General features: G+C 32.4%; 1 protein-coding gene across 1 annotated transcript; it reads left to right on the top strand.

The window, feature by feature from the left end:
* Positions 1 to 100: 100 nt before the first annotated feature.
* LOC132551901 (uncharacterized) lies at positions 101 to 22,398 on the top strand. Its single transcript, XM_060216045.1, is given in 13 exon segments — positions 101 to 691; positions 887 to 1,019; positions 1,259 to 1,690; positions 2,482 to 2,694; positions 2,892 to 3,086; positions 3,400 to 3,480; positions 4,319 to 4,420; positions 6,550 to 6,647; positions 9,863 to 10,000; positions 12,847 to 12,901; positions 13,161 to 13,240; positions 14,897 to 14,971; positions 22,309 to 22,398. Coding segments are annotated over 13 exon segments (2,283 nt in total).

Genomic DNA, 22,398 nt, shown 5'->3' on the forward strand with positions numbered 1-22,398 from the left:
CTAACCCCCTATGTTGTGTGACATGTTTCAGTGACATTATGACCTCCGTATTATATTGTACACTAACCCCCTATGTTGTGTGACATGTTTCAGTGACATTATGACTTCCACCAGTGCTGGTAAATCCGCGATTCATTACATTGGATCCGACGGTAGTGCTTGGGGATCATTTCTGCAGAAGAAGCTAAGCGAAGATCAGTATGGTATACCGACAGTGTTGCATGAGATAGGGACGCCCTTGCTTGAAGCAAACAAATATGACGTGAACATCGTCCTGGTCAGTCCGGACTTCCTGACGTTGGAGTCATTCGAAAAGTTCCAAAGATGTAGTACGGTAGATTCTTTAGCTATTCTTCTGGGCACGAATAAATCGGAGTTCCATGAAGCTGTGTCGAGGGAAAACCCTAAGAACCGACTCCTAAAATGGCTTTGTTATCGCCCACAACAAACTCAAGACTCGGTTAAGGTTCTTTTGCTGACAATCATAAATTTATATGAAAACCTGCACGGTGGCGATGAGGTCGATGACGATGAAAGCTGCCAGGACGATCCATTATTCCAACTTGTACCTGAGCCGTGTTCACACAACAGATCTTCTGGGGAATGCGAGAACACAGATGACTATGACATTCTGCCACCAACCCGACAGATTAACGACCTCCATGACGTCATGCAACTGCCTTGCAGTGAGGTAGGTCTAATACAGGGGCTGCGTACACTGTCTCGGTTAGTTAGTGGAAATATAACCCATAGATAGGAAATATTGTTTACTTATGTATTGTTGGTTTTGTCTAGTGAGGTCGTTTTACAAAATTTCAGCTGAAAATATGTTCAGATCTGTATGCGTTAAAATTCTTATAATAAAACATATAAATGGTTGTTCAAGGGAGATGACTGCAGAGAATTATTAATTCTGCTGGACCGGAAAGCTGACTCGGAGTTGATGTTGACTTTAGATTCAGGAGAAAATATTCAAACGGAAGAAATCGACCAGGCAGTATACAAAGCTCGGATTCCAAGTACGTACAGAAACAACCCCCAATTATCTCTTATAGGTTGATATCAACAATTTGATGCACATTTCACGGGGCATTGACGACGGCGCGATGGGTTTGTTGCAGTTAAAAAAAAACTCGTAATCTATAAGACATAAGCTAAATCACAAATAACATATTTTTTTTCTGTGCTGGAATAACAAAAAACCAATTTGTTCATTTGAATATTAATGAATATTTTAACGTGTATTTCCTTCCTATAGAAAATCTTATTCAGGACGACAACATAAAATTTGTTGCTGCGTGTAATGACCAGATGTTTGGTTCAATGGCGTATAAATTTGACAGTAAAACCCAAACTGAAGACGGAAACACCAAACAGACAATTCCTCAGGAGCCACATTCTAACTCGTCATTAACCAGTAATAAGAACCAGGGGGCTTCACGAAGTCCGGACTCGTCTTCAAGTCTGGATATTATACATAACATCCTGGAGAAGGAAACAGACCCAGTCCAACTTTTATGTAGAGCGTTACGTATACCTGTTGATCACAAACAACTTGACCAATGTTTGTCGGGCAAGTGTAGACGGCTGAGGATAACGGAACACTTTACAGGGTTAATGATGAACGAGGAAGCAGGTAAAACTCACATATAATACGTTATTACAGAGTTAATGATGAACGAGGAAGCAGGTAAAACTCACATATAATACGTTATTACAGAGTTAGTGATGAACGAGGAAGCGAGTAAAACTCACATATAATACGTTATTACAGAGTTAATGATGAACGAGGAAGCGAGTAAAACTCACATATAATACGTTATTACAAAGTTAGTGATGAACGAGGAAGCAGGTAAAACTCACATATAATACGTTATTACAGAGTTAATGATGAACGAGGAAGCGAGTAAAACTCACATATAATACGTTATTACAGAGTTAGTGATGAACGAGGAAGCAGGTAAAACTCACATATAATACGTTATTACAGAGTTAGTGATGAATGAGGAAGCGAGTAAAACTCACATATAATACGTTATTACAGAGTTAATGATGAACGAGGAAGCAGGTAAAACTCACATATGATACGTTATTACAGAGTTAGTGATGAATGAGGAAGCGAGTAAAACTCACATATAATACGTTATTACAGAGTTAATGATGAACGAGGAAGCAGGTAAAACTCACATATAATACGTTATTACAGAGTTAATGATGAACGAGGAAGCGAGTAAAACTCACATATAATACGTTATTACAGAGTTAATGATGAACGAGGAAGCAGGTAAAACTCACATATAATACGTTATTACAGGGTTAATGATGAACGAGGAAGCAGGTAAAACTCACATATAATACGTTATTACAGAGTTAGTGATGAACGAGGAAGCGAGGAAAACTCACATATAATATGTTATTACAGGCTTGGTGATGATGTAATGAATTATTTCTAATATTTCGTTTTCCTGCTTATGATCCTAGATAGCGAAAGCGAATGGCCGACACTTCTTCATTTCTGTGCTGATACCAACTTGCTGTTGTCGACAAATGAACTGCTTCAGGTTCCATGTTTAGTATCGGCCTGTCTCAAGTGCAATAGGAACAATGAGACTCCAAGAGACATCGCCAAGAGGAATGGCTTTACTGACCTGGTCAAGTTACTAGACAAACAATTTGAAACAGAACACGTTAAAGGTAGGTAGAAACAGACACACTCTACCTGGATTTCACAAAAATTTTCGAATCAATGGGATATCTAAAAGTAGCAACATATTCCTAAAGAACCAATCAGATAGCTTGATCTATCAAACATAACGTTTATGCTATAGATGGTATACAGGTATCTTATATCAATCTATCAATAAATTTAACTTTTAAACAAAACAATTCAGTGTCTCGACTCGGGAGTAGAGATAGCGGAGTATTGGATCCCCATGAAGACTGCTATTTCCCCGCAGATCCTAATAGCACATCAATGCGAGATAAAAATGGAGTTAAGGAGAGTCGGGACGCTGATAGTGGTGTATCGGGGCTACAGCATTCCTTTGTGGGTAGGGAAAGCGACTACCTGGATATGTCGCCAACACGTAAGTAAAGATATATAATTTTATTGGTATATTGATAAGAAAAGTGGATAAAAATTTAATATCCTTTATTCGGTGACATATTTACTGGAAATTCAGTGCTACTAGTACCCCTTGTGTCCCTCATTGCTGACATACATGAGCAAGAATCACACTGTAATTTCGACATCAGTCAGGTGAATTTATAATATGTTATGTATAATAGCATTCTGACCTTCCAAACTTATCAATAATATATCGATAGTTCTACTTATTGTATGTATGTATGTCCATGCATAATAACATCTTTGTGTAATCACATAAGTTTATATTGTAGGAATTTCAAAAGCTCCAAAAAAGGGTCCTACTTCTTTCCTGAACAGATCTGTTAGCGACATTCGACCTTCAGGTGACTATGGTAAGTGTTATCTGACCCTCATGTGACTATGGTAAGCGACCTTTGACCATTATGTGACTATGGTAAGCGACCTTCGACCTTCAGGTGACTATGGTAAGCGACCTTCGACCCACAATTGACTATGGTAAATGACCTCTGACCCTCGGGTAACTATGGTAAGTGACTGACCTCGGACACTGACTCAGATGTCTATGGTAAGTGACGTTCAATCTTCTGGAGACTATGATGCATATATATGTAAGTAATTTCCGATCCCTGTCACAACTATATAAAAAAGACCTTTGACCCTCTGACTATTGTGAGGTAAGCCACTTCCGACTCACTGGCGACCGACTTCTGATAGTTATGATAAGTGACTGACCTCTGACACTGACCCAGATGTCTATGGTATAGCAAAAAGACCTTTGACCCTGTGACTATTGTAAGTAAGCCACTTCCGACTCACTGGCGACCGACTTCTGATAGTTATGATAAGTGACTGACCTCTGACACTGACCCAGATGTCTATGGTATAGCAAAAAGACCTTTGACCCTGTGACTATTGTAAGGTAAGCAACTTCCGACTCACTGGCGACCGACTTCTGATAGTTATGATAAGTGACTGACCATTTGACAACCAAGGTAAATATACTTCGTTCTACCATAGTTCTAATACGTCATGATTTTGGTGACATATGTTTTCGAAGGTTGTTGGTAAAATTGACACAATGACACATAATTGTGTTAATTAGATCTGAATTTGACTTATGTTTACGTGGTAAATCTGTACAATACAACTGGTATCTAATGGCGAGGGTCTAGAAACAATCTATACTTACAACAATGATCCTTTTTACAGATAAAATCCACAGAAGTTGGATGTCAAAATCGTACCAAGGTCAAGAAGAGCCTGATCCTTTTTCGGACAATTTCAGTCCTCTCTCAGAAGGCCGGAAAGAAGGTTTTAGATTTTTTTCTTAAAAAACGTTAAACCGGCATCACAGCTTTTGTTAGCATAATAATATCTGTTGGTAGTATGGCAAGATATGTTGTCAGTATGATAAGAAATGATGGTAGTATAATAAGATCTGTTGTAAGCATGATAAGATATGTTGATAGCATGACACGATCTGTTGTTAGTATGATAAGATATGTTGGTAGTATGATAAGATCTGTTGGTAGTATGATAAGATCTGTTGGTAGTATGATAAGATCTGTTGATAGTATGATCAGATCTGTTGATAGTATGATAAGATCTGTTGATAGTATGATAAGATATGTTGATAGTATGATAAGATATGTTGGTAGTATGATAAGATCTGTTGGTAGTATGATAAGATATGTTGATAACATAACAAGATCTGTTGGTAGTATGATAAGATATGTTGATAGTATGACAAGATCTGTTGATAGTATGATCAGACATGTTGATAACATGACAAGATCTGTTGGTAGTATGATAAGATATGTTGATAACATGACAAGATCTGTTGGTAGTATGATAAGATATGTTGATAACATGACAAGATCTGTTGGTAGTATGATAAGATATGTTGATAGTATGATAAGATATGTTGATAGTATGACAAGATCTGTTGATAGTATGATAAGATATGTTGATAGTATGATAAGATCTGTTGGTAGTATGATAAGATCTGTTGGTAGTATGATAAGATCTGTTGATAGTATGATCAGATCTGTTGGTAGTATGATAAGATCTGTTGATAGCATGACAAGATCTGTTGGTAGTATGATAAGATATGTTGATAGTATGATAAGATATGTTGGTAGTATGATAAGATATGTTGATAGTATGATCAGATCTGTTGGTAGTATGATAAGATCTGTTGGTAGTATGATAAGATATGTTGGTAGTATGATAAGATCTGTTGGTAGTATGATAAGATATGTTGATAGTATGATAAGATATGTTGGTAGTATGATCAGATCTGTTGGTAGTATGATAAGATATGTTGATAGTATGATCAGATCTGTTGGTAGTATGATAAGATCTGTTGGTAGTATGATCAGATATGTTGGTAGTATGATAAGATCTGTTATTAGTATGATAAGATCTGTTGATAACATGACACGATCTGTTGGTAGTATGATAAGATATGTTGATAACATGACAAGATCTGTTGGTAGTATGATAAGATATGTTGATAGTATGATCAGATCTGTTGGTAGTATGATAAGATATGTTGATAGTATGATAAGATATGTTGATAGTATGATAAGATCTGTTGGTAGTATGATCAGATCTGTTGGTAGTATGATAAGATATGTTGATAGTATGATAAGATCTGTTGATAGTATGATCAGATCTGTTGATAGTATGATAAGATATGTTGATAGTATGATCAGATCTGTTGATAGTATGATCAGATCTGTTGGTAGTATGATAAGATCTGTTGGTAGTATGATCAGATCTGTTGGTAGTATGATAAGATATGTTGATAGTATGATAAGATCTGTTGATAGTATGATCAGATCTGTTGATAGTATGATCAGATCTGTTGGTAGTATGATTAGATATGTTGGTAGTATGATAAGATCTGTTGGTAGTATGATAAGATATGTTGGTAGTATGATAAGATATGTTGATAGTATGACAAGATCTGTTGATAGTATGATCAGATCTGTTGATAGTATGATCAGATCTGTTGGTAGTATGATAAGATATGTTGATAGTATGATAAGATCTGTTTGTAGTATGATCAGATATGTTGGTAGTATGATAAGATCTGTTATTAGTATGATAAGATATGTTGGTAGTATGATAAGATATGTTGATAGTATGATAAGATCTGTTGGTAGTATGATAAGATATGTTGATAGTATGATAAGATATGTTGATAGTATGATAAGATCTGTTGGTAGTATGATAAGATATGTTGGTAGTATGATAAGATCTGTTGATAGTATGATAAGATCTGCTATACATAATGAATATATAAATAACAGTCGACGTTTAGTGTTATCACATTTAATTTCATAGTTTTGTGTTTGTCTAACAATCCTTTAACCCACGCCTTGACAAGAAAATTTTCCTACTATTCTGAAATGAGTTTCTGAACTTCTTCACAGGAGAAACCACGTGGTTTGTCGAGACCCCTCCTGCCTACCGGTTTACGGGTCGACGAAGATGTAGTGAATCGGACACGGAGAGTTTACGTCGCAGCAAGGTAACGTTAGCCATTAAGATATCGGAATAAAACTGCTTTATACAGCTGCTTCGTCCTTCTAGAACTCGTCATTGATGCCAAGGGCTTAAAGTATTGAAGCCCAAGAGGCGACATAGGAAAATCAGATCCATTTGAAATAAATGTCAAATCTAGATGGCGATGTGCACTTACCTAATTCAATCGATTTTATGATTTCCTTATGGAATTATTTCAAGAGAACATGAGGTACTGTTCATGTGTATATTTTGAACAGTGCCACTTTAAAAATGAAGTAAAACATGTGACACAAGGGCAAAGCTCGGTTAATGGAGCCCAACAGCAGATCCCAGCGCCAGACAAACACAAAGCTCGCGTACTGGAGCCCAACAGCAGATCCCAGCGCCAAACACAAAGAACTTTATAAAGGACACTATTTCAACAGGAATTTAGAACAAGATGTAGTAGCTAGTACAGTGTAAAGTCACATTTTGAGTAAAACTGCACAATATAGTTTCTTAGTCCTACTAGGATACAGGTATAATTGGTGTTTATGTTAACACTTTTTACGTGTTTATTACTTTTATCATTGTTTATTGGTACACCTTGTAAGTATTCGTCCCTGCGTGCTTTCTCACACTGGACCTCTGGCTATTTGTATAAATACGTGGATACATGACGTGATGTCTGTATTTTGTCTTTATATTATACTGTTTATACATCAACGTGTATTGATATGTTTTGCTGTGGTGTTTACTTTAGCCTGTGTAAATACCTGTGACAACATCAGGGAAGTAAACTAGACCATACGGCTATTATAATCTGGAGGAACCAATTCTTCCTGGTTCACACTACACAATTCATTTATATTTAAATGCCCTCGTTTCATACCGTGTGTACCTGGCGTCAAATAATACCGAAGGTGCCCATTAAGTTCCTCAATGGCTGAACACGTGTGCTTATCACGTCTCGTATTCAATTACTGCCTAGCATTCATAAACATAATAAAAATTATATATGCATTATACTGAATAATAACTCGAACATTTTCAAGTGCAATCGTTAGATATTTTTTATGTGTTTAAATGTCTGATTATCGCTCTATATTTCTTTACACTTAAGACATTGTTTCCAGTGGTTTTATCAATGTTATTACTGTACTTTCATCACTATCACTGATATCGTAACACACCTTCATCACTATCACTGATATCGTAACACAACTTCATCACTATCACTGATATCGTAACACACTTTCATCACTGTCACTGATATCGTAACACACCTTCATCACTATCACCGATATCGTAACACACCTTCATCACTATCACTGATATCGTAACACAACTTCATCACTATCACTGATATCGTAACACACCTTCATCACTGTCACTGATATCGTAACACACCTTCATCACTATCACTGATATCGTAACACACCTTCATCACTATCACTGATATCGTAACACACCTTCATCACTATCACTGATATCGTAACACACCTTCATCACTATCACTGATATCGTAACACACCTTCATCACTATCACTGATATCGTAACACACCTTCATCACTATCACTGATATAGTAACACACTTTCATCACTATCACTGATATAGTAACACACTTTCATCACTATCACTGATATAGTAACACACTTTCATCACTATCACTGATATAGTAACACACCTTCATCACTATCATTGATATAGTAACACACTTTCACACACACTGATATTAACACACCATCATTATCATTGATATAGTAACACACTTTCATCACTATCACTGATATCGTAACACACCTTCATCACTATCACTGATATAGTAACACACTTTCATCACTATCACTGATATAGTAACACACTTTCATCACTATCACTGATATAGTAACACACTTTCATCACTATCACTGATATAGTAACACACCTTCATCACTATCATTGATATAGTAACACACTTTCATCACTATCACTGATATCGTAACACACCTTCATCAGTATCACTGATATAGTAACACACCTTCATCACTATCACTGATATCGTAACACACCTTCATCACTATCACTGATATAGTAACACACCTTCATCACTATCACTGATATCGTAACACACTTTCATCACTATCACTGATATAGTAACACACTTTCATCACTATCACTGATATAGTAACACACCTTCATCACTATCACTGATATCGTAACACAACTTCATCACTATCACTGATATCGTAACACAACTTCATCACTATCACTGATATCGTAACACACTTTCATCACTATCACTGATATAGTAACACACCTTCATCACTATCACTGATATCGTAACACAACTTCATCACTATCACTGATATCGTAACACACCTTCATCACTATCATTGATATAGTAACACACTTTCATCACTATCACTGATATCGTAACACAACTTCATCACTATCACTGATATCGTAACACACTTTCATCACTATCACTGATATAGTAACACACCTTCATCACTGTCACTGATATCGTAACACAACTTCATCACTATCACCGATATCGTAACACCTTCATCACTATCACCGATATCGTAACACACCTTCATCACTATCACTGATATCGTAACACAACTTCATCACTATCACCGATATCGTAACACACCTTCATCACTATCACTGATATCGTAACACACCTTCATCATTATCACTGATATCGTAACACACCTTCATCACTATCACTGATATCTTAACACAACTTCATCACTATCACCGATATCGTAACACACCTTCATCACTATCACTGATATCGTAACACACCTTCATCATTATCACTGATATAGTAACACACTTTCATCACTATCACTGATATCGTAACACATCTTCATCACTATCACTGATATAGTAACACACTTTCATCACTATCACTGATATAGTAACACACTTTCATCACTATCACTGATATAGTAACACACTTTCATCACTATCACCGATATCGTAACACACCTTAATCACTATCACAGATATCGTAACACACCTTCATCACTATCACTGATATCGTAACACACCTTCATCACTGTCACTGATCTCGCCACACACTCATCACTATCTGTATTGTTCATTTTCTTTATTACACTTTTGCTGTCAATCATCTGATATAAGAATGTCGTTACCTAACTCGGATGTATTGATAAGACAGATGATATTACCTTAATATCACTAGATAATCAATATAAATATCTACATATCTACACATATATTTCAGGCACTTGGATCACCTGGACAAAAAAAAAGCTCATTTTCGAAAACGATTTCCAAGGTCTTCAAATTAAAAAGAAAGAATTCGATGTCGTCCAACCCTGACAGTACCATACCAGAGGAAGCCAACAACTCTAATGACCAGGTCAGCTGATCAATTTATATTTACCTCCTCAACACTGGGTCCCTTAAGTTCTATCTAGACAAATCTAAGGTCAATAAGTTCGGTTCTCTGGTCACGTTTTTTGTCTGAAGGACAAATCTCAGGTTAATAAGTACGGTCCTGTGGTCACGTTGTTTGTCTGAACAGACAAATCTAAGGTCAATAAGTTCGGTCCTGTGGTCACGTTGTTTGTCTGAAGGACACAACTAAGGTCAGTAAGTACGGTCCTGTGGTCATGTTGTTTGTTTGAACAGACAAATCTAAGGTCAATAAGTACGGTCGTGTGGTCACGTTGTTTGTCTGAACAGACACAACTAAGGTCAATAAGTACGGTCCTGTGGTCACGTTATATCTCTGAACAGACACAACTAAGGTCAATAAGTACGGTCGTGTGGTCACGTTGTTTGTCTGAACAGACACAACTAAGGTCAATAAGTACGGTCCTGTGGTCACGTTGTTTGTCTGAACAGACACAACTAAGGTCAATAAGTACGGTCCTGTGGTCACGTTGTTTGTCTGAACAGACAAATCTAAGGTTAATAAGTTCGGTCGTGTGGTAACGTTGTTTGTCTGAAGGACACAACTAAGGTAAATAAGTACGGTCCTGTGATCACGTTGTTTGTCTGAACAGACACAACTAAGGTCAATAGGTACGGTCCTGTGGTCACGTTATATCTCTGAACAGACACAACTAAGGTCAATAAGTACGGTCGTGTGGTCACGTTGTTTGTCTGAACAGACACAACTAAGGTCAATATGTACGGTCCTGTGGTCACGTTGTTTGTCTGAACAGACACAACTAAGGTCAATAAGTACGGTCCTGTGGTCACGTTGTTTGTCTGAACAGACAAATCTAAGGTTAATAAGTTCGGTCGTGTGGTAACGTTGTTTGTCTGAAGGACACAACTAAGGTAAATAAGTACGGTCCTGTGGTCACGTTATATCTCTGAAAAGACACAACTAAGGTCAATAAGTACGGTCGTGTGGTCACGTTGTTTGTCTGAACAGACACAACTAAGGTCAATAAGTACGGTCCTGTGGTCACGTTGTTTGTCTGAACAGCACAACTAAGGTCAATAAGTACGGTCCTGTGGTCACGTTGTTTGTCTGAACAGACACAACTAAGGTCAATAAGTACGGTCCTGTGGTCACGTTATATCTCTGAACAGACACAACTAAGGTCAATAAGTACGGTCGTGTGGTCACGTTGTTTGTCTGAACAGACACAACTAAGGTCAATAAGTACGGTCCTGTGGTCACGTTGTTTGTCTGAACAGACACAACTAAGGTCAATAAGTACGGTCCTGTGGTCACGTTGTTTGTCTGAACAGACAAATCTAAGGTTAATAAGTACGGTCGTGTGGTTACGTTGTTTGTCTGAACAGACACAACTAAGGTCAATATGTACGGTCCTGTGGTCACGTTGTTTGTCTGAAGGACACATCTGATGTTAATAAGTACGGTCCTGTGGTCATGTTGTTTGTTTGATCAGACAAATCTAAGGTTAATAAGTTCGGTCGTGTGGTCACGTTGTTTGTCTGAAGGACACAACTAAGGTCAATAAGTACGGTCCTGTGGTCACGTTATATCTCTGAACAGACACAACTAAGGTCAATGAGTACGGTCGTGAGGTCACGTTGTTTGTCTGAACAGACACAACTAAGGTCAATAAGTACGGTCGTGTGGTCACGTTGTTTGTCTGAACAGACACACAACTAACGGTCCTGTGGTCACGTTGTTTGTCTGAAGGACATATCTGATGTTAATAAGTACGGTCCTGTGGTCATGTTGTTTGTACGGTCCTGTGGTCACGTTGTTTGTCTGAACAGACACAACTAAGGTCAATAAGTACGGTCCTGTGGTCACGTTGTTTGTCTGAACAGACACAACTAAGGTCAATAAGTACGGTCCTGTGGTCACGTTGTTTGTCTGAACAGACAAATCTAAGGTTAATAAGTACGGTCCTGTGGTCACGTTGTTTGTCTGAACAGACACAACTAAGGTCAATATGTACGGTCCTGTGGTCACGTTGTTTGTCTGAAGGACACATCTGATGTTAATAAGTACGGTCCTGTGGTCATGTTGTTTGTTTGATCAGACAAATCTAAGGTTAATAAGTTCGGTCGTGTGGTAACGTTGTTTGTCTGAAGGACACAACTAAGGTCAATAAGTACGGTCCTGTGGTCATGTTGTTTGTTTGAACAGACAAATCTAAGGTCAATAAGTACGGTCGTGTGGTCACGTTGTTTGTCTGAACAGACACAACTAAGGTCAATACGTACGGTCGTGTGGTCACGTTGTTTGTCTGAACAGACACAACTAAGGTCAATAAGTACGGTCCTGTGGTCACGTTGTTTGTCTGAACAGACACAACTAAGGTCAATATGTACGGTCCTGTGGTCACGTTGTTTGTCTGAAGGACACATCTGATGTTAATAAGTACGGTCCTGTGGTCATGTTGTTTGTTTGATCAGACAAATCTAAGGTTAATAAGTACGGTCCTGTGGTCACGTTGTTTGTCTGAAGGACACAACTAAAGCTTATAAGTACGGTCCTGTGGTCATGTTGTTTGTTTGATCAGACAAATCTAAGGTTAATAAGTACGGTCGTGTGGTTACGTTGTTTGTCTGAAGGACACATCTGAGGTTAGTAAGTACGGTCTGTGGTCATGTTGTTTGTTTGATCAGACAAATCTAAGGTTAATAAGTACGGTCCTGTGGTCACGTTGTTTGTCTGAAGGACACATCTGAGGTTAGTAAGTACGGTCACTGTGGTCATTTTCACAATGTATTTTAGATCATGTTGTTTTTTTGATCAGGTTTCTACAGGAAGGACGGTCCTGGTCACGTTGCTTTCCCTGCAGTCCAATCATGTCCTATGAAGGTAGGTGTTACCATATAAGTCACGATGTACGATTTCTGTCAATATCAGGATATGCTATTTGGATCATTATTGTGATCAGTGCCAACAGAGCCTGGGTGAATAACACTTTAAACACTTGGGGAATAAAATGATTAGATATAAGGAGAGATTTTGAGTGATGGCCTTGTTGTCTGGTGACGCTGGCAACCAAAATGAATTTGGTAAACTATATTGAGATACTCGTGTTTACTATGGACACTATCTACTGCTTTTCTACCAGACTTAGAGGAACAGGAAGTGTTCGTATCCACAGAGCCGCCGATAGGAAGATCATCACCAAAGGGGAGACATGAAAAACAGGTATCTAAATCAGTGTAATGTTATCATATCATATTACTACACACCATCACTACACACCATTACTATCATATCACTACACACCATTACTATCATATCACTACACACCATTACTATCATATCACTACACACCATTACTATCATATCACTACACACCATTACTACACACCATCAGTACACACCATTACTATCATATCACTACACACCATCACTATCATATCACTACACACCATTACTACACACCATCAGTACACACCATTACTACACACCATCACTACACACCATTACTATCATGTCACTACACACCATTACTATCATGTCAATACACATCATTACTATCATATCACTACACACCATCACTACACACCATTACTATCATATCACTTCACACCATCACTACACACCATCACTACACACTATTACAATCATGTCACTACACATCATTACTATCATATTACTACACACCATTACTATCATATCACTACACACCATTACAATCATATTACTACACACAATCAATACACACCATTACTATCATATCCCTACACACCATTACTATCATATCACTACACACCATTACTATCATATCACTACACACCATTACTATCATATCACTACACACCATTACTATCATATCACTACACACCATCACTATCATATCACTACACACCATTACTATCATATCACTACACACCATTACAATCATATTACTACACACAATCACTACACACCATTACTATCATATTACTATACACCATCACTATCATATTACTACACACCATTACTATCATGTCACTACACACCATTACTATCATATTACTACACACCATTACTATCATATCACTACACACCATTACTATCATATTACTACACACCATCACTACACACCATTACTATCATATTACTATACACCATCACTACACACCATTACTATCATGTCACTACACACCATTACTATCATGTCACTACACATCAATACTATCATATCACTACACACCATCACTACACACCATTACTATCATGTCACTACACACCATTACTATCATATTACTACACACCATCACTATCATATCACTACACACCATCACTATCATATCACTACACACCATTACAATCATATTACTACACACCATTACTATCATATCACTACACACCATTACTATCATATCACTACACACCATCACTACACACAATTACTACTAACCATTACTAAACACCATCACTATACACCATTACTACACACCATCACTACACACCATTACTACACACCATCACTACACACCATCACTACACACCATTACTACACCATTACTATCATATCACTACACACCATCACTACACACCATTACTGCTAACCATTACTAAACACCATCACTACACACCATTACTACACACCATCACTACACACCATTTCTACACACCATCACTACACACCATTACTACACACCATTACTATCATATCACTACACACCATCACTACACACCATCACTACACACCATTAGGATTACTCCACCACACACCATATTTCCCCATGTCACCACTAAATCAATAGTCACATTCATCTATATCGACTTTCTCGTTAAATGTACGATTTACACTCTGTGAACAGTCATGTGTATTTCTCTATATTAATCTATAATGATTTTTGTTATTATTAGCACGAAGAGCCACCTGAGGAACCCCCTAAAAGATCTTTCAAAAAAATTAAAAATCCATTCCGAAAGAAAGTTGATGTGAGTATAATTAATTCAGTAGTTTAATCAGTATAAATAATTCAGTAGTTTAAAAAGTATAAATAATTCAGTTTAATCAGTATAAATAATTCAGTTTAATCAGTATAAATAATTCAGTAGTTTAATCAGTATAAATAATTCAGTTTAATCAGTATAAATAATTCAGTAGTTTAATCAGTATCAATAATTCAGTTTAATCAATATAAATAATTCAGTTTAATCAGTATAAATAATTCAGTAGTTTAATCAGTATAAATAATTCAGTAGTTTAATCAGTATAAATAATTCAGTAGTTTAATCAGTATAAATAATTCAGTTTAATCAGTATAAATAATTCAGTAGTTTAATCAGTATCAATAAGTTTAATCAGTATAAATAATTAGTTTAATCAGTATAAATAATTCAGTAGTTTAATCAGTATAAATAATTCAGTTTAATCAGTATAAATAATTCAGTTTAAGCAGTATAAATAATTCAGTTTAATCAGTATAAATAATTCAGTTTAATCAGTATAAATAATTCAGTTTAATCAGTATAAAAAATTCAGTAGTTTAATCAGTATAAATAATTCAGTAGTTTAATCAGTATAAATAATTCAGTAGTTTAATCAGTATAAATAATTCAGTTTAATCAGTATAAAAAATTCAGTAGTTTAATCAGTATAAATAATTCAGTAGTTTAATCAGTATAAATAATTCAGTTTAATCAGTATAAATAATTCAGTTTAATCAGTATAAAAAATTCAATAGTTTAATCAGTATAAAAAATTCAGTAGTTTAATCAGTAAATAATTCAGTTTAATCAGTATAAAAAATTCAGTAGTTTAATCAGTATAAATAATTCAGTAGTTTAATCTGTATAAATGATTCAGAAGTTTAATCAGTATAAATAATTCAGTAGTTTAATCAATATAAGTAATTCAGTAGTTTAATCAGTATAAATAATTCAGTAGTTTAATCAGTATAAATAATTCAGTAGTTTAATCAGTATAAATAATTCAGTTTTCAGTTTAATCAGTATAGATAATTCAGTAGTTTAATCAGTATCAATAATTCAGTAGTTTAATCAGTATAAATAATTCAGTTTAATCAGTATCAATAATTCAGTAGTTTAATCAGTATAAATAATTCAGTAGTTTAATCAGTATCAATAATTCAGTTTAATCAGTATAAATAATTCAGTAGTTTAATCAGTATAAATAATTCAGTAGTTTAATCAGTATAAATAATTCAGTAGTTTAATCAGTATAAATAATTCAGTAGTTTAATCAGTAATAAATAATCAGTATAAATAATTCAGTTTAATCAGTATAAAAATTCAGTAGTTTAATCAGTATAAAAAATTCAGTAGTTTAATCAGTATAAATGATTCAGAAGTTTAATCAGTATAAATAATTCAGTAGTTTAATCAATATAAGTAATTCAGTAGTTTAATCAGTATAAATAATTCAGTAGTTTAATCAGTATAAATAATTCAGTTTAATCAGTATAGATAATTCAGTAGTTTAATCAGTATAGAAAATTCAGTAGTTTAATCAGTATAAATAATTCAGTAGTTTAATCAGTATAAATAATTCAGTAGTTTAATAGTATAAATAATTCAGTAGTTTAATCAGTATAAATAATTCAGTAGTTTAATCAGTATAAATAATTCAGTTTAATCAGTATAAATAATTCAGTAGTTTAATCAGTATAAATAATTCAGTTTAATCAGTATAAATAATTAAGTTTAATCAGTATAAATAATTCAGTTTAATCAGTATAAATAATTCAGTAGTTTAATCAGTATAAATAATTCAGTTAAATAATTCAGTAGTATAAATAATTCAGTAGTTTAATCAGTATAAATAATTCAGTAGTTTAATCAGTATAGAATGATTCAGTAGTTTAATCAGTATAAATAATTCAGTTTAATCAGTATAAATAATTCAGTAGTTTAATCAGTATAAATAATTCAGTAGTTTAATCAGTATAAATAATTCAGTTTAATCAGTATAAATAATTCAGTTTAATCAGTATAAATAAATAATTCAGTAGTTTAATCAGTATAAATAATTCAGTAGTTTAATTAGTATAAATAATTCAGTAGTTTAATCAGTATAAATAATTCAGTAGTTTAATCAGTATAGAAAATACAGTAGTTTAATCAGTATAAATAATTCAGTTTAATCAGTATAAAAAATTCAGTAGTTTAATCAGTATAAATAATTCAATAGTTTAATCAGTATAAATAATTCAGTTTAAGTATAAATAATTCAGTTTAATCAGTATCAGTATAAATAATTCAGTAGTTTAATCAGTATAAATAATTCAAGTTTAATCAGTATAATTCAGTAGTTTAATCAGTATAAATAATTCAGTAGTTTAATCAGTATAAATAATTCAGTTTAATCAGTATTAATTCAGTAGTTTAATCAGTATAAATAATTCAGTAGTTTAATTTAATTCAGTAGTTTAATCAAATAATTCAGTAGTTTAATCAGTATAAATAATTCAGTATAAATAATTCAGTAGTTTAATCAGTATAAATAATTCAGTAGTTTAATCAGTATAAATAATTCAGTAGTTTAATCAGTATAAATAATTCAGTAGTTTAATCAGTATAAATAATTCAGTAGTTTAATCAGTATAAATAGTTTAATCAGTATAAGTAATTCATAGTTTAATCAGTATAAATAATTCAGTAGTTTAATCAGTATAAATAATTCAGTAGTTTAATCAGTATAAATAATTCAGTAGTTTAATCAGTATAAATAATTCAGTAGTTTAATCAGTATAAATAATTCAGTAGTTTAATCAGTTTAATCAGTATAAATCAGTATAAATAATTCAGTAGTTTAATCAGTATAAATAATTCAGTAGTTTAATCAGTATAAATAATTCAGTAGTTTAATCAGTATAAATAATTCAGTAGTTTAATCAGTATAAATAATTCAGTAGTTTAATCAGTATAAATAATTAAGTTTAATCAGTATAAATAATTCAGTAGTTTAATCAGTATAAATAATAATTCAGTAGTTTAATCAGTATAAATAATTCAGTAGTTTAATCAGTATAAATAATTCAGTAGTTTAATCAGTATAGAAAATTCAGTAGTTTAATCAGTATAAATAATTCAGTTTAATCAGTATAAATAATTCAGTTTAATCAGTTTAATCAGTTTATAAATAATTCAGTTTAATCAGTTTAATCAGTAGTTTAATCAGTATAAATAATTCAGTAGTTTAATCAGTATAAATAATTCAGTTTAATCAGTATTAATTCAGTAGTTTAATCAGTATAAATAATTCAGTAGTTTAATCAGTATAAATAATTCAGTAGTTTAATCAGTATAAATAATTCAGTTTAATCAGTATAAATAATTCAGTAGTTTAATCAGTATAAATAATTCAGTAGTTTAATCAGTATAAATAATTCAGTAGTTTAATCAGTTTAATAAATAATTCAGTAGTTTAATCAGTATAAATAATTCAGTAGTTTAATCAGTATAAATAATTCAGTAGTTTAATCAGTATAAATAATTCAGTTTAATCAGTTTAATAAATAATTCAGTTTAATCAGTATAAATAAAGTTTAATCAGTATAAATAATTCAGTAGTTTAATCAGTATAAATAATTCAGTAGTTTAATCAGTATAAATAATTCAGTTTAATCAGTATAAATAATTCAGTTTAATCAGTATAAATAAAGTAGTTCAGTTTATCAATAATCAGTAGTTTATAAATAATTCAGTAGTTTAATCAGTATAAATAATTCAGTAGTTTAATCAGTATAAATAATTCAGTTTAATCAGTTTAATTCAGTAGTTTAATCAGTATAAATAATTCAGTAGTTTAATCAGTATAAATAATTCAGTAGTTTAATCAGTATAAATAATTCAGTAGTTTAATCAGTATAAATAATTCAGTAGTTTAATCAGTATAAATAATTCAGTAGTTTAATCAGTTTAATCAGTATAAATAAATTCAGTAGTTTAATCAGTATTAGTTTAATCAGTATAAATAATTCAGTAGTTTAATCAGTATAAATAATTCAGTAGTTAAATAATTCAGTTTAATCAGTATAAATAATTCAGTTTAATCAGTTTAATCAGTATAAATAATTCAGTAGTTTAATCAGTATAAATAATTCAGTAGTTTAATCAGTATAAATAATTCAGTAGTTTAATCAGTATAATTCAGTAGTTTAATCAGTATAAATAATTCAGTTTAATCAGTATAAATAATTCAGTAGTTTAATCAGTATAAATAATTCAGTTTAATCAGTATGAATAATTCAGTAGTTTAATCAGTATAAATAATTCAGTTGTTTAATCAGTATAAATAATTCAGTAGTTTAATCAGTATAAATAATTCAGTTTAATAGTTTAATCAGTATAAATAATTCAGTAGTTTAATCAGTATAAATAATTCAGTAGTTTAATTAATTCAGTAGTTTAATCAGTATAAATAATTCAGTAGTTTAATCAGTATAAATAATTCAGTAGTTTAATCAGTATAAATAATTCAGTTTAATCAGTATAGATAATTCAGTAGTTTAATCAGTATCAATGATTCAGTAGTTTAATCAGTATAAATAATTCAGTATTTAATTCAGTTTAATCAGTATAAATAATTCAGTAGTTTAATCAGTATAAATAATTCAGTAGTTTAATCAGTATAAATAATTCAGTTTAATCAGTATAAAAATTAAGTTTAATCAGTAATTCAGTAGTTTAATCAGTATAAATAATTCAGTAGTTTAATCAGTATAAATAATTCAGTAGTTTAATCAGTATAAATAAAATAATTCAGTATAAATAGTTTAATCAGTATAAATAATTCAGTAGTTTAATCAGTATAAATAATTCAGTAGTTTAATAGTTTAATCAGTATAAATAATTCAGTAGTTTAATCAGTATAAATAATTCAGTTAATAGTTTAATCAGTATAAATAATTCAGTTTAATCAGTATAAATAATTCAGTAGTTTAATCAGTATAAATAATTCAGTAGTTTAATCAGTATAAATAATTCAGTAGTTTAATTCAGTTTAATCAATAATTAATTAGTTTAATCAGTATAAATAATTCAGTTTAATTCAGTAATAAAAAATTCAGTAGTTTAATCAGTATAAATAATTCAGTAGTTTAATCAGTATAAATAATTCAGTAGTTTAATCAGTATAAATAATTCAGTTTAATCAGTATCAATAATTCAGTAGTTTAATCAGTATCAATAATTCAGTAGTTTAATCAGTATCAATGATTCAGTAGTTTAATCAGTATAAATAATTCAGTTTAATCAGTATCAATAATTCAGTAGTTTAATCAGTATAAATAATTCAGTAGTTTAATCAGTATAAATAATTCAGTAGTTTAATCAGTATAAATTCAGTTTAATCAGTATAAATAATTCAGTTTAATCAGTATAAATAATTCAGTTTAATCAGTATCAATAATTCAGTTTAATCAGTATAAATAATTCAGTTTAATCAGTATAAATAATTCAGTAGTTTAATCAGTATCAATAATTCAGTAGTTTAATCAGTATAAATAATTCAGTAGTTTAATCAGTATAAATAATTCAGTTTAATCAGTATGAATAATTCAGTTTAATCAGTATAAATAATTCAGTAGTTTAATCAGTATAAATAATTCAGTAGTTTAATCAGTATAAATAATTCAGTTTAATCAGTATAAATAATTAAGTATAAATAATTCAGTAGTTTAATCAGTATAAATAATTCAGTTTAATCAGTATAAATAATTCAGTTTAATCAGTATAAATAAAGTTTTCAGTATAAATAGTATTAATCAGTTTAATCAGTATAAATAATTCAGTAGTTTAATCAGTATAAATAATTATAAATAAATAATTCAGTTTAATCAGTATAAATAATTCAGTAGTTTAATCAGTATAAATAATTCAGTAGTTAATTCAGTAGTTTAATCAGTATAAATAATTCAGTTTAATCAGTATAAATAATTCAGTAGTTTAATCAGTATAAATAATTCAGTAGTTTAATCAGTATAAATAATTCAGTTTAATCAGTACCGTTCAAAATTAGCTTGTGTCCAGTTTTTTAAGTTATCAAGGAAGAAATGATTTTTAATTGCTCTATTCAAATTACGTTCAAGACACTAGATAGATAGACGTGTATTAACGGTGTCCATACTGACATTAGATAGATAGACGTGTATTAACGGTGTCCATACTGACATTAGATAGATAGACGTGTATTAACGGTGTCCATACTGACATTAGATAGACGTGTATTAACGGTGTCCATACTGACATTAGATAGATAGACGTGTATTAACGGTGTCCATACTGACATTAGATAGATAGACGTGTATTAACGGTGTCCATACTGACATTAGATAGATAGACGTGTATTAACGGTGTCCATACTGACATTAGATAGATAGACGTGTATTAACGGTGTCCATACTGACATTAGATAGATAGACGTGTATTAACGGTGTCCATACTGACATTAGATAGATAGACGTGTATTAACGGTGTCCATACTGACATTAGATAGATAGACGTGTATTAACGGTGTCCATACTGACATTAGATAGATAGACGTGTATTAACGGTGTCCATACTGACATTAGATAGATAGACGTGTATTAACGGTGTCCATACTGACATTAGATAGATAGACGTGTATTAACGGTGTCCATACTGACATTAGATAGATAGACGTGTATTAACGGTGTCCATACTGACATTAGATAGATAGACGTGTATTAACGGTGTCCATACTGACATTAGATAGATAGACGTGTATTAACGGTGTCCATACTGACATTAGATAGATAGACGTGTATTAACGGTGTCCATACTGACATTAGATAGATAGACGTGTATTAACGGTGTCCATACTGACATTAGATAGATAGACGTGTATTAACGGTGTCCATACTGACATTAGATAGACGTGTATTAACGGTGTCCATACTGACATCAGATAGATAGACGTGTATTAACGGTGTCCATACTGACATTAGATAGATAGACGTGTATTAACGGTGTCCATACTGACATTAGATAGATAGACGTGTATTAACGGTGTCCATACTGACATTAGATAGATAGACGTGTATTAACGGTGTCCATACTGACATTAGATAGATAGACGTGTATTAACGGTGTCCATACTGACATTAGATAGATAGACGTGTATTAACGGTGTCCATACTGACATTAGATAGATAGACGTGTATTAACGGTGTCCATACTGACATTAGATAGATGGATGTGCATTAAAGATATCAGTACAAATGTTGATAATGTAGATTTAACTGACCAAACTAGAGTACAAAACCAAGAAAATCTGTTTGATTTTTCAGAGACGTAAATCACTGAGGTCGAGTCGGGTTCTAAAGGATAATAATGTTGTCGTATTGGCATTGCCTAGTAAGCAGGAAATACAGATATGA

This window comes from Ylistrum balloti, unplaced genomic scaffold (genome assembly GCF_031769215.1).
Source record: "Ylistrum balloti isolate Yb309-2 unplaced genomic scaffold, AGI_CSIRO_Ybal_v1 Utg370226, whole genome shotgun sequence".
NCBI lineage: Eukaryota > Metazoa > Mollusca > Bivalvia > Pectinida > Pectinidae > Ylistrum > Ylistrum balloti.